The following is a 12,864-nucleotide window of genomic DNA, read 5'->3' on the forward strand; positions in this document are numbered from 1 at the left end:
TAACTGATCTTTTAAAGCTCTGTACAATGTCATTACAATATGCCCACCTTATCTCTGTCTACATTTAGAAGATATTAAATATACTTTAGTAACTTATAATGAGCTGTTTGCAGTCCCAAACCCACACTTACTGTAGCTAGTTTGTGACTTTCATTTGCAAAAATAGAGAAACACACAGAAAAAAATATTTTTTTACTTATTTAGCCCTGTTTCTGAAAGATGTGTGGTACAAATCCAAGATGATAAATTATTCAGTTAGCTCTAAGAAACAAACCAAACACAAGTTAAGATCTAGTTTCAGATGTCCATCCCTCTCTGTCTTATACAGGCAAACCTGCCAATCACTCATTCGAAGGACACACATCAAGATTTGTAAAAATGAAAATATTCTCTGCCTGCTGTGAATCACAGTTTTCTTTCCCATTTTTGCAGTAGCTTAGTACCATCCATCCATCCATCCATCCATCCATCCATCCATCCATCCATCCATCCATTGTCTATACCCGACCATACCTTTTCGGGGTTGCGGGGGGGCTGGAGCCTATCCCAGCTGTCAACGGGCGAGAGGCGGGTACACCCTAAACCGGTCGCCAGCCGATCGCAGGGCAGTAGCTTAATGCAAAATATATTCAGCAACATATACAACGTAAACACTGATATCAATCTAAAGGACTTCTAAGACGTAGCATCTTTGGAAAACAATGTTTCAAAAAACAATTACTAAATCTAAATAAATTAATTGGAAAGACCGACCACTAAAACAGAAAGACGAGGAGGTATCATCATGTAGGTACCATAGAGACAACAAAACAACATCACAATGTCAGCAGAAAGAGGTGCTGGAAAACAGCAGATGAATAGTTATGAAAGTGCATGTTTAAAAAATATTTATCTTACTGGCTCCTAAATGGGGCGCCCTAGTGAGTGTGGATACTACTATTGAATTCGACCCACAGGTTTGCAAAAACGATCAAATTTCATCACGATGCGAGTACACTCAGCCGACATGACTTTACGACATCAATCAAACTTCATACAAGATCACAACAAAGCTCTGTTAAGTGAGACGAATGCAGATGCCAAAAACACCTGCTCCACAAGCAGGCATATGATGCTCACACGCACACGCGTTGGAATTAAAAGGTTTCACTAGGGTCAAACACAAGTTTAATGGCAGCTTACATCTGCATGCACATAGAGGTATAACTGTCTGACAACGAGTCTGCAGAGTCTGACACAGCCTGTCTTCACACTCATCACGCTCAGTTAGAAAAGTTCACAATGTGTCATTCAGACCTGCAGCGATTAATCAATTAGCTGTCAACTATGAAATGAATAACCAACTATTTTGATGATCAGTTAATCGTTTTGAGTAATTTTTTAAGAAAAATAAGTCAAAGGTCTCTGACTCCAGCCTCTTAAATGTGGTTTCTTTACTCCTCTAGAACAGTAAACTGAATATCTTTGGGTTGTGGACAATACAAGATTTCAGGACATCATCTTGGGCTTTGGGAAAGATATTTTTCACTATTTTCTGAAACAATTAACCAATAAAAGAGAAAATAACTGACAGATGAATCAACAGTGAAAATAATCGTTAATTGCAACCCCTATGTCCTCATACTTTGAAACAAAGTGACACTAATGGAGAATGCATTCAAATTTAAGTGGAAAAACAACCAGAGATGGTGCTTTTTAGTAGGTTACAACCTCTGTTATTAATATTTTTTAATTATGCAGAAAATGTCAGAAAACAGCTTCAAAAATGTCCATTTAAACTTTTCAGAAGCCCCAGGTGACAGTTTGAAGCTACTAAAACCCAAAATAATAATAATACTAAAAACAAATCCTCACATTTGAGAAGCTGGAAGCAGTGAATGATTAGAAATTTTGTTTTGATAAATGTTTTGAATCATTAATTGATTATCAGTACTGTTGCCAATTAATATTCTGTTGATCGATTAATTTAGTGATCCTAAACTTAGTGTCTCAAAAAAGGTCTAATTAGGATGAGCTGGACTTTCCTTTAGAAAAGCAAAGAACTGTTCTCCCACGGGGACAAGATTCTGAAAAGATTACAGGCTCAACTGCTCTCTGGTGCTGCAGCATGACGTTGTTAGACAGCTTTTAACAGGCATGACCACACAGCCATCCTTCTGTACACAAGTTGCACAGTTTAGGATGATCAAACACTATAGGTCACCCCGGCGCACACTATCTGATGTCCTTTTAGGGGAGGATGCGTCCAATATGAGAGCAGTGCAGTTCTCCTCCCTGCTGAGAACTGAACCCTGGTCTCTGGAGACAGCAGGAGACTCGTCATCCAAATGTTAACAGTGTTGCCATTTGCCAGAGCAAATATAGAAACACTGACAGCAAGGCATGAATAAATCAACATTAACATCACTTTAATGTTTTACACATTTTCTAAAAATGGAGTTTTGATTGTATAATACAGCAGGGGAAACAGCAGTCTCTGCTCTCCAGATTCCCCATCAACTGTGTGAATAACAAGGCAAACTGGCAGCTGAAACTTCATTGCACTTGACTTTGTCCACCTTAACATACCAAATGACTTACTATTTACAGTACAGGAAGGATATGAAATAAGAAAACAACAAATGCAGTAAGGCTATTCTGTTTTTTTAATCTAAACAATCTAGTGTTCCCCACAGAGCATCAACTCAGCATTCTGTCTAGATATAGAACAGAGAGAGAACTGTTAAATTACTCTTGGCTGAATGGCCCGATGTCTTCACAAATACTTCTCCTTGCAGTTCACAAGTTATTATGTTAAGTCTTTTTTTTTTGTGTGTGTGTGTAATTCTAACTCATTTACATAGCTACCATTCATGTCATGTGTCCAAAACAAACTTGGCGTCCAAGCAGCAGAGGATCTGCTGTGAAAAGTCAAAATCCCTTAGTGTGGATTACAGACTATACGTTTGCCATGTTTAACAATAACAGGCATTCTCATTGGACTTACTGCAGCTCGAGTCCTATTGCCTGAATATTAATTACAGGGTATTGTCTAAATATTTTGAAGGATGTTTTTACAGCAGTTTTTTGACCTTGCCTTTGGCACAATGACAGAAACACCAGTGGCTGTGCTGCTGAAGCCGACAGGGATTGTTATACAGAATAATCATCTCCTTGGAGATATGATATATTCCACAGGTATGTTCCTGGCCCATTTTAATGGCCGACTCAGCTTAGAATTTTAAATAGCTTGACCCGAGATTGAGTAACTGCGTGTCTCATCTATGTCCTGCTACCTGAGTCAGTGTATGCACACACAATACAAGCTGTGTTTGTGCCTGAATGTGGGAGGTTGTCTATGGTTTTGCAGTCTCCCCTTACTCTTTCTGAACCTTCCCCTCGCTCAGTCGAGACGGCGCCTCACATTTGGGCCTGCAGGTAAAGCCTGGTGTCTATTGGAGCATCAGTGGATCAACAAAAGGTGAAACACATCGCAACGGGCAGAAAAATGTGCTTTATTTAGATCTTTGCTTCTAACACTGAGCCCTGGACTCAAGTATGCGTATGCTTGCTTGCAGTAGAAACTCAACAGTCTTCATTCCACTATTTCCAAAGTGACAAAATTCCACTCCAAGTACTAAGCTGCCAGGCACCAAAACAGAGATGGGAGGTGGGGAGAATTGGTGCAAAAAAAAAAGAAAAAAAGAAGCAATCTGAGCTCTGAAACCTCAGGCTCGACAGTTTCCAAAACACATTCTTCAAAATGCACATCACAGCACAGCACAGCACAGCACAGCACCAGAAGCAGCGTTAAGTAGTTCATACATATGAAATAAAGAAAAGAACTTGAGGGGGAAAAGCAGGAACATAAAAAAGCCAGAAAAGCACATGTCATATCACAGGATATTAAAGCCCTTTCTACCTCCCTTCTTTTTTCTTTCCACTCTTTTAATAAGAAGCCTTTCTAGTTGCTAACACTTCACATCAAGATGCGATGCTGACTGTGTGCGCCTGTGTGGGCCCTCTAATAGGTGTCTGTGTAATTGGCTGGTTGACAGGCTGATCACTAAGAGGCATGAGATGAAGGGCTCTGGGGAGGAGATGTCCATCTTCACTCTCCTGTTGCCATGCCACCGTGACAAACACACATCTGTAAGCAAACCAACCAAAGCTGTGCACTCTCAGCATGAATACTCTACCTGAAAACCAAAAGATCACTGTGTACACAGTTTATGGTACATCAGCCCTGCATTTTGAAACAACCAACTACACATCAAATACTATGTTCATGGATGCTGCAACCCCCAAGTCTGACTCCAGCATCATGTGTCATATATCATTTATTCACATCTTCACTGCCAGCTGACTCCTCTCAGAGGGAATACTACCAACATTCAGAGATCTTAAAACGGTAAAAACATTTTAACTCCACAAGCCTGAGTTGTTTAAATACACATTTGCTCACTTTTCAGGACTTGATGCCCAGTTTAGGGCAGTCACAGCAAAATGTATCCAACAAACACCATATGTTACTCTCTTATTTGTTCAAACAGCTTAAATAGTTATTTTGACAGCCTATGTGGTGAAGGAAAAGAGGAAAAGCAGTTTGACAGAGAATAGCCTAAAGTAGTTAGAAAGAAAGCAAAGAAAGTGGCACACGGGAATAAGTCTTCCCAATGTGTCTCTGCGACAATCGGAGGAAATGTGAATGAAAATTTCACCACTGGTCAGAGACTTTACAGACATTATAGACAGAGCAAACGGATGTAAAGAGCAAATGTGATCCAACCAAGACTAGAGATCTTATCACAGACAGGCTTCCAATACATTGTGGCGGCTGTAATGATAGCAACATTGACTGCCACGGACTGACTTTCTGTTTTTATGCTTAACCCCCCCCATCCCCATATATTCACATATTACATCAAATCCCCACCAACTGCTCTGTACCTGACCTTGTGCTCTCAAATCCTCATAAGAACAGCAGGTGAAAGGAATGTTTTCCCTTTTAGGAATCAATACTTTTGTAAAATAAAAATAAAAGATTACAGTAACTTTAAAGGATTACATTTTTCTGAGTGCACAAGCCAAAGTCCCTTTCTTAATGTCATGGTGCGGCTGCACTCTCCCTCCCTCCTTTGTGTTTCTTGCTGGTCTCCTGTTTGTTCTCTCGGTGTTTGTTTGTCTGGGTGTGGCACTTTATTTTCCCACCTGCTGCCAATCAGCCTGCACACCTGCAACCCACGCACTCATCAAGCTCCTCAGTCTCTACACTTCAGTCTCAGCCAGATCGCTCAGTTTGCCAACGTTCTAACACTACGGGCAAGTTTAAGCCTTGATTAGTAATTTCCTCGTGTTTGCCTGAACCTGGTTTAATTCTATGCCTCAGGTTTATTGACTCTCTGTGGTCTCAGTCTACCTGCTTGGCCCAGCGTTTGCCAATCTGCCCTCCAGCCAACTACTGAGCTCTCTCCTTTTGCTCTGCTTCACTGCCATTACGGCTCAGCTCTCCAGACCCATCTCAACATCAATACACAAATATGCGTTTAAACTAGAGCAAACCATGTGTCTGTGCTCGGCTGGGAGTCTAAAGTTAGATCAACATTACAGTTATTGTTAATCATTTGCCAATAATTTAATTCAGTTGATTAATAGGTTAGTTGATGGATGGAAAATTAATTGACTGTTTTTTACTGTTAACTATTTATTGCTTTATCTTTGAAGCATTTTTGAAGCAAATATTAGAAAATGTAATGGCTACAACTTCTGTTCTGGTTCCAAATGTTAATATTTGCTGATTTTCACAGTCTCTTACTGAATATCTTTGGGTTTGGACTTTTGGTCTGGCAAAATAAGACATTTGAAGATGTCACCTTGGACATATTTTAGTAATCAGTAATGATTAATAATGAATTGTGGTGGCTGCTACAGTGTTCAAAGCAAGCAAGTTAAGCAAAAGTTATTAGTTAACAAATGGCTCATATTTTGATATACCAACATGTATATTCAGCACCAACTGCATGATGAGTAGCGTGCTGAAAAGCTCTTAGGAAATGGAAAACAACAGGTTAAGTATGGATGAGAGCTATTGTGCACAGCCAGCAACAACAGCAACAAAGAGCAAAGCATGCAAACAACTAAATTCTTATCTAAAATACATCATATTTCATATGTTCCATCAAAGTGAGACAGTGAGTGAAAGACAGTCTGCTACCTTGAGTCCTCCACACTCTGCCGCTGATCCCTGGTCCACTCCAGTGATGTAAATACCCAGAGCATATTCAGCTCCTCCCCGGATCATCAGACCCAGAGACCGGCCATCGTCCAACACCAAGTTGACCTATTGAAGATGGACAGATAAATCAAGATGGCAGAAGCAGGGGTTAAATATCTAGAAATTGAGTGAACCAGCCACTTCTTAAATACCAACATTTTAAATGACATTTTACATTCTCCATTGTGTTACTTGACAGGCTGCCAGATTTTGCCCATGCTGTCGGGCTGTTCGAACCGAAACGGATATATGAAACACAATGCATGGAAGAAATGACAGCCCCGCTCTGAGCCGGGATTTGCTGGCAGAAAATAAAGAGCTTCAGGAGCGACTTAGATGTGGTGACACAGGGCCATTTATGAGGAGGCTGAATCTGTTCTGATTGGAGGACTGACTATTTAAATTGGTCAATCAGTTTGTTTACAAGGCTCATCACTGTCACTCCCCCTGATAAGCAGAGCAGACAATGTCTGACACTGTTTGAATTCAAATAATCCATCAACTGGAAATATTGGATGACTACAAAATACCCTGGCTATAGCATCCAAGTAAACACCCTGCTGCAGGGAGCTGAGGATATATACAGGATATACATGAATTCGCCAAAATGATTCCAGTTTCTACATTAGCGAAAATGTATATTCAACATCATCTTGTGCTGTTTTTAGGTATTATAATAAATGATGTGGATACAGCTACACAACAAAACTATACTTGTTTCAATACAGTTTCATGATGCCTCATACAGCTTGTGGCTTGTCTGAATAAATCAAAAAGTCAGTTTTTGCATGTGAAAACTTAAATCTGTTATTTATAGAAACATTTGTGTTATCGCTGAAACCATCACTGCAACTGACTACCTTAAGCCTGAAGGACCAGAAAGCTGAAGGACCAGAATAAATACTGCTTCATTTTACTGGTTTGAAAGAAGTTGTGATGGAATCCATCCAGCAGGGCACCTCTGTCATTTATATCCAAAATGTTTTACCTCTCGGACATTCGAAGGCTGTGCTTCTGAAGATGGTGAGAGACCTGTTTTTACACAATTTTCAAATATCTACAATATGTTTGGCAGTGGCATGGCAGTGTTAGTGCACCAGCTCAAAGTAAAGTGGACCTGATGCGTCTCATCTGAGAGTGTGTGTGACTACAACTGCACTTGTAAAGACCTGGACTAAGAGGCACAGTCTACATGCAGCTATGCATCTATACAAGTGTACTCTGCTGAACACTTTTACACTTAAAACTTTTTTGCCTTGCTTTTATGTTTTGACTTACAATTTGCATATACAGTGTGTGTATAGCTATAGCTTCACTATAGCTATATATATATATAATTCTATATAACACTTTCCACATTGCAGATTAATACTGAAGGCAGTGTAAGTGTAGCAAAGCCAAATTTGTTTTAGATTCGTCAAAGTACCTTTTGCTTTGACAGCTTTACGCATGACTGGCATTCTGTCTACCACCTTCATGAGGTCGTCACCTGGAATGATTTTCCAACAGCCTTGAAGGAGTTCCCATACAGTGTTGGCTTTTGTTTCCTTCACTCCGCAGTCCAAATCATCCTAAACCATCTAGGTGGGTTTAGTGTGAATAATTGTGGAAGCCAGGTCACCTGATGCAGCACTCCAGCACTCTCCTTCTTGGTCAAATAGCCCTTACAAAGCCTGGAGGTGTGTTTTTGTCCTGTCGAAAAACACTGATTGTCCCACGAGGCACAAACCAGATGAGCCATGTTGCTGCTGTGGTAGCCATGCTGGGTAAGTGTGCTCTGAATTTTGGATTAATCTCCGACAGTGTCACTAGCAAAGCACCTTGACACCACCGCACCTCCTCCTCCATGCTTCACGCTGGGAACCACACATCCATTCACCTTCTTTGCATCTCCCAAGCAATTCTCCTCTCCTGGCTGCTCTCCCTCAGCAGTGGTTTCTTTGCAGCAGTTCAACCATGCAGGCCTGATTCTCAGTCATTCACAGTCTCCTCCAAACAGTTGATGTTGACATGTGAACTCTCTGAAGCATTTATGTGGGCTCAAGTCTGAGGTGCCGTTAACTGACTCTTGGTCGTCCTTTTCTGGGGCCAGTTTCATGAGAATGCTTGATGGTTTTTGCGGCTGCACTTGAAGATTCACAAACACTTAAAATTTTGCGGATTGACTGGCCTTCATGTGTTAAAGTAATGGACTGTCACTTCTCTTTACTGAGTTGTTCTTGCCATAATATGCATTACCACAGTAGTCAAATAGGGCTATTCACTGCATACCAACACTGCCTTGGTACAACACAACTGGTCTCAAACTCATTAAGAAGCAAAGAAATTTCACTAATTAACTTAAGACAAAGCATGGCTGTTAACTGAATTTCAACAGTGTGCACAGCAGTTATCAAAGCAAACAGAAGCTACTCTGAAGAACCTAAAATATAAAACATAATTTGCTTTGTTTACACTTGTGGTCTGTTCTGCAGGCGAAAGGCTTGTATTAAACTGTGCTGTTTCGTCCCACCGGTGATGATTTGGGCAGGTACAATCTGCTCTTTTCCATCATTTCATCAATCATGTCTCTTTACTCTGCCACTATTTGCGTCGGCCCTTTAGCTTTTAGCTCACTTAATTCAATCATCTCAAAAAAGTCAAAGCCAACATTACTTGCTGAAGATTTCCATGTATACACTTAAGACTGACCTGAACCACTTTTTTTTAAATGAATTACAGGCTCTATCATAATTTTAATACTTGAAGCATCTTAAACTTGAGATTCGTTCCTCTCTCAATGGCACAGATACACATGCTATTACTGCAGTGAAGCACTGAACAATACTTCTCCATTAAAAACTTTCTGCTCCCTCTGTCTTTCACTTATGACTAATTGGATCAACTCAACTCAGCATTTTCAAAATATGTACATTTGGAAAGCAAAGAAACCACATTAAAGTCCACTGGGAGAGGTTCAGCAGTGGCTTAGCTGTGCCAAACTTTAAATTGTACATTTTACTTCATTACAATGAGGCTCATGATTACTTGGTTTAATCCTAATGTAGCCGTCTGCCAAGATTGAGAAGGGGAATCAGTTGCACCCTGGCGACTGCAAGATGACACATATGCAAATATCTCTATTAAACAATGTGACTTTCATCTCTCTTATTTCCCCTGCTGGTGGAAGTTTGGCATCTGGCACAGAAATCTTACTTTCATTCAGTGCATATGGTGGCGCACCTCTTCTTCTTTAATAACAACTGTCTGCTTATTGAAGGTAAGCCAGCCACCTTTGCCCAGTGGGAATATGGAGGCATTCATGTTCTCTGTGACATTTATGCAGGACATGGAGAACAATTTTAATTACCAGACTCATCCTTCTTTTATTGGTAGCACATAGCAGTTCTCCTCATCAGCTCTTATCATGCAATCACTTCAATCCTCTTTCTCTCTAAAAGGAGTCCCGGTGGTCTTGGGTCTCTGTTTTGTAAGCAATGGAATATGAGATGGTGTTCATAGAGCCGTTGTTTGGCATAGACAAGTGCATTTAATGACAGCAGGGATTCATGAATGATATTGCACATATTCTGAGTGAAATTAGCACTGCGTGAAAGAACAACTTAATTGAGTCACAAGCCCTTGCTAATGTCATAATATCCAAGACCAACAGTAGAAGCACAGAGACTGCAGTACCCTTAGACAAGGTTTCAAGTAATCAAAACACCAAAGGCATTCATTTATTTATTCAGACTGTTACTAATTGACATTGACAATTTTGTTGCTCCTGTCCCAACTTGCTTGAAACGTGCTGTTGGCATCAAATTCAGAATATGCATATATTTACAAAAGTTGATCAGATAAAACATTACAATTACAAATAGTCATTTGCAGACGCTTATATCCAAAGCAACGTACATATGAATTCACACACCCATGGCACAGCATCAGGGGCAGTTTTGGGGTTCAGTATCTTGCCAAGGATACTTCAGCATGTGGACTGCTGAGGCCAAGGATTGAACCACCGACCTCCTGATTGGCAGATGGCCGCTCTACCTACTGAGCCACAGCCGCCAACATAAACTAGATTGTCTTTGTACTGTTTTTAATTGTGTGAAAAAGGATTACCAAATTATCACATTTTGTTTTATTTATGTTTTTATGCAGCGTCCCAACTTCTTTTGAATTCACTGACAAATGGGAAAATTCACAAACCAGCTCGTGTTTAGCGGACTGCAGATTCTCCGCAGGGGAGAGCAGTTAGGCCACTGTGATAGCAGTTCCACACATCCAGTTCCTCACTACAGGATAGGTATATACTGATAGGAAGTATTAGCACGAGCAGTTCGACCTTCTGGTGCTATGTATCAGAGACACTGAGTTCTACTTTGCTCAATGCAGAACACGTCTTTTTAGTTGCCCCTTAACCACAGAGCTGGAGGCAAATCCAAAAGCATGAGGATTGAAAATGTTGAGATGACAGATTTTCTAGTCAATAGTGACCACCTGAAAATTTCATGTAGTTCCCCACGTTCTACCCATTAAATGTTAATACACATCAAACAAGACCTGTTTTAATTCCACAGACATTGCATTTTGTTGTCTCTGTGTTGCACTTGACGATGACAATTAAATTGAATACAGTCTAATCTAATCTAATCATTGAAAGCACCTTAATATCAGAAATGGATATGAATTCAATTTTCAAAGAGCAAAGAAGCTTACACAGCCAAACTATCTACTGGATTAATACTTTGTAAGCTTTATCTAACAGCACTAACTACAGCCTGTATTAATGGAGCTAAAGCAGTTAAGATTAATGTGTGGCTGTTAGCTGCTGAAAAATTGAAAGTTCTAGTGTAATAAATCTTTTAAACAGCTCTGACAGCTCCCTCCCTGCAGGTCATGAGGTGGTGACAGGGTGGAGCATTGCAGGACTATAGGTCCTGAAGATGATCTGGTGACCACTGAAAATCCTCACCAGCTGCTAAAACTGGGCACTGTAAATGTAACTGAAGGATGATTCTGCAACTGCATGACCTACTTGTTGCCAGTGCTTGGTGTGTTTGTCCAATCAGGTGTTTGAACGGTTCAAGTTCATGTTCAAGATGATTTATTCATGGCCACGGAAAGAACAGCAAAAGCTGTGCGATGTCTGTGCCTTCAAAAACTGTGCTTGACTAGACTGAATGTAAATGCAGGAATCCTCGTTTCAGTCTTAAGGGCGGTTCACAGCATGACGCCTGTTAGAGGCAACATTTTCGTTGGTGACTTTAGAGGAAGTTGGATGTTTTTTTAGCATATTTGTTAAAAGTATTTATGATTTATGGATCAAACACTTTTCGATTTTGTTGCTTAGTTTAGCTCAGCTTAATTTAGCTTGCCTTTTTACATTCTTCATGAATATTTGATTTTATATTTTTAGCATTACAGTAACTGTCAGAGTTTTAGAGAAATTAGAGAAATTATCCATACAAATATTATTATGGTAGCACTTTTTTTTGCAAAAAGAAATGTTGAAAGTGCACAAGGGATGTAAGTGACAACAAATGCTTTGTATGAATAAATGTAATCCTCATTCTGCAAATTTTGAATATTTTGCTTTTCCTGATGATAGAATTATTCCTTTGAAGTTACAACTGAGATTTGTGCAAAACAAAATAGACAATGGAAACACCTCTCCATTATTCCAGCACTCCAGTGTTTTGTTTCCCATATAGAGCAGCCTCACCTTCTTCTCATCTCCCTCCTGCAGTAGCTGCATGTTGCTGCGTCGCTGGCTGTCAGTTCTCCTCAGGGTGGCGCTCCGATGCTCAGGAAGGTCAGGAGGAGGGGACACACTCCGACCCTGAGGATCAACCCAGGTATAAACATGGTTGGTGACATAGCCACCTGGAATCCGCCCGACTGAACGCACAGAGAGACAAAGCTTTTTACTGCCCTTCAGCACCTGAGGAGAGGAGAGGAGAGGAGAGGAGAGGAGAGGAGAGGAGAGGAGAGGAGAGGAGAGGAGAGGAGAGGAGAGGAGAGTGAATTCAGGCCACATTATAAACACAAGGCAAACATCTGTATGCATGGGTCAAGTTCAAAGAGCAAGGACTAGCCACAAATCCACACTTCAATCAGTGTAATTTGCTTTTGTCAGACCATCACATACATTCACACAAACACAGTGTGAGGTTGTGGCAATGAATATTAAAGTGGGACACACCACTAAATGTGGGAGTAAATCAAAGATTACAGAGAAGCAAGCAATTTTTGCCTTGCTTCTTCACCACCCTAAAAAGGTCAAATGATCACACACACACACACACACACACACACACACACACACACACACATATAACAAACACATTTCTACTGAAAATTGCTGTTGGCCGTGCCTCATTGCTCTCTGATAGCGAGCTGTACATGCAATCCCTCTGCAGATCAATGTATTCCCATGTGGCCGGCGGTCTGGAGAAATCAGACCGAACAGGGTTGAAGCTCTTAATGATCAAACAATCCCTGTGTACCACAGACACAAGCAGGACCTCTTCTTTCATTCCAGACTAAATATCGTCACTAACACTGGCAAATGTAAAACTGATATTAGTCCAAAACAGTGATCATATCGATCATACAGTATAAAT

At 40.4% G+C, this 12,864-nt stretch overlaps 1 protein-coding gene across 1 annotated transcript in view; it reads right to left on the reverse strand.

Moving 5' to 3' along the window:
• Positions 1 to 12,864, reverse strand: part of whrna (whirlin a) — a 126,796-nt gene that overhangs the window by 56,288 nt on the left and 57,644 nt on the right. The window contains 2 exon segments of the mRNA XM_070989398.1: positions 6,194 to 6,319; positions 11,964 to 12,182. Coding sequence (XP_070845499.1) covers positions 6,194 to 6,319; positions 11,964 to 12,182 — 345 coding nt within the window.

Source organism: Chaetodon trifascialis, chromosome 20 (genome assembly GCF_039877785.1).
Source record: "Chaetodon trifascialis isolate fChaTrf1 chromosome 20, fChaTrf1.hap1, whole genome shotgun sequence".
NCBI classification, from domain to species: Eukaryota; Metazoa; Chordata; class Actinopteri; order Chaetodontiformes; family Chaetodontidae; genus Chaetodon; species Chaetodon trifascialis.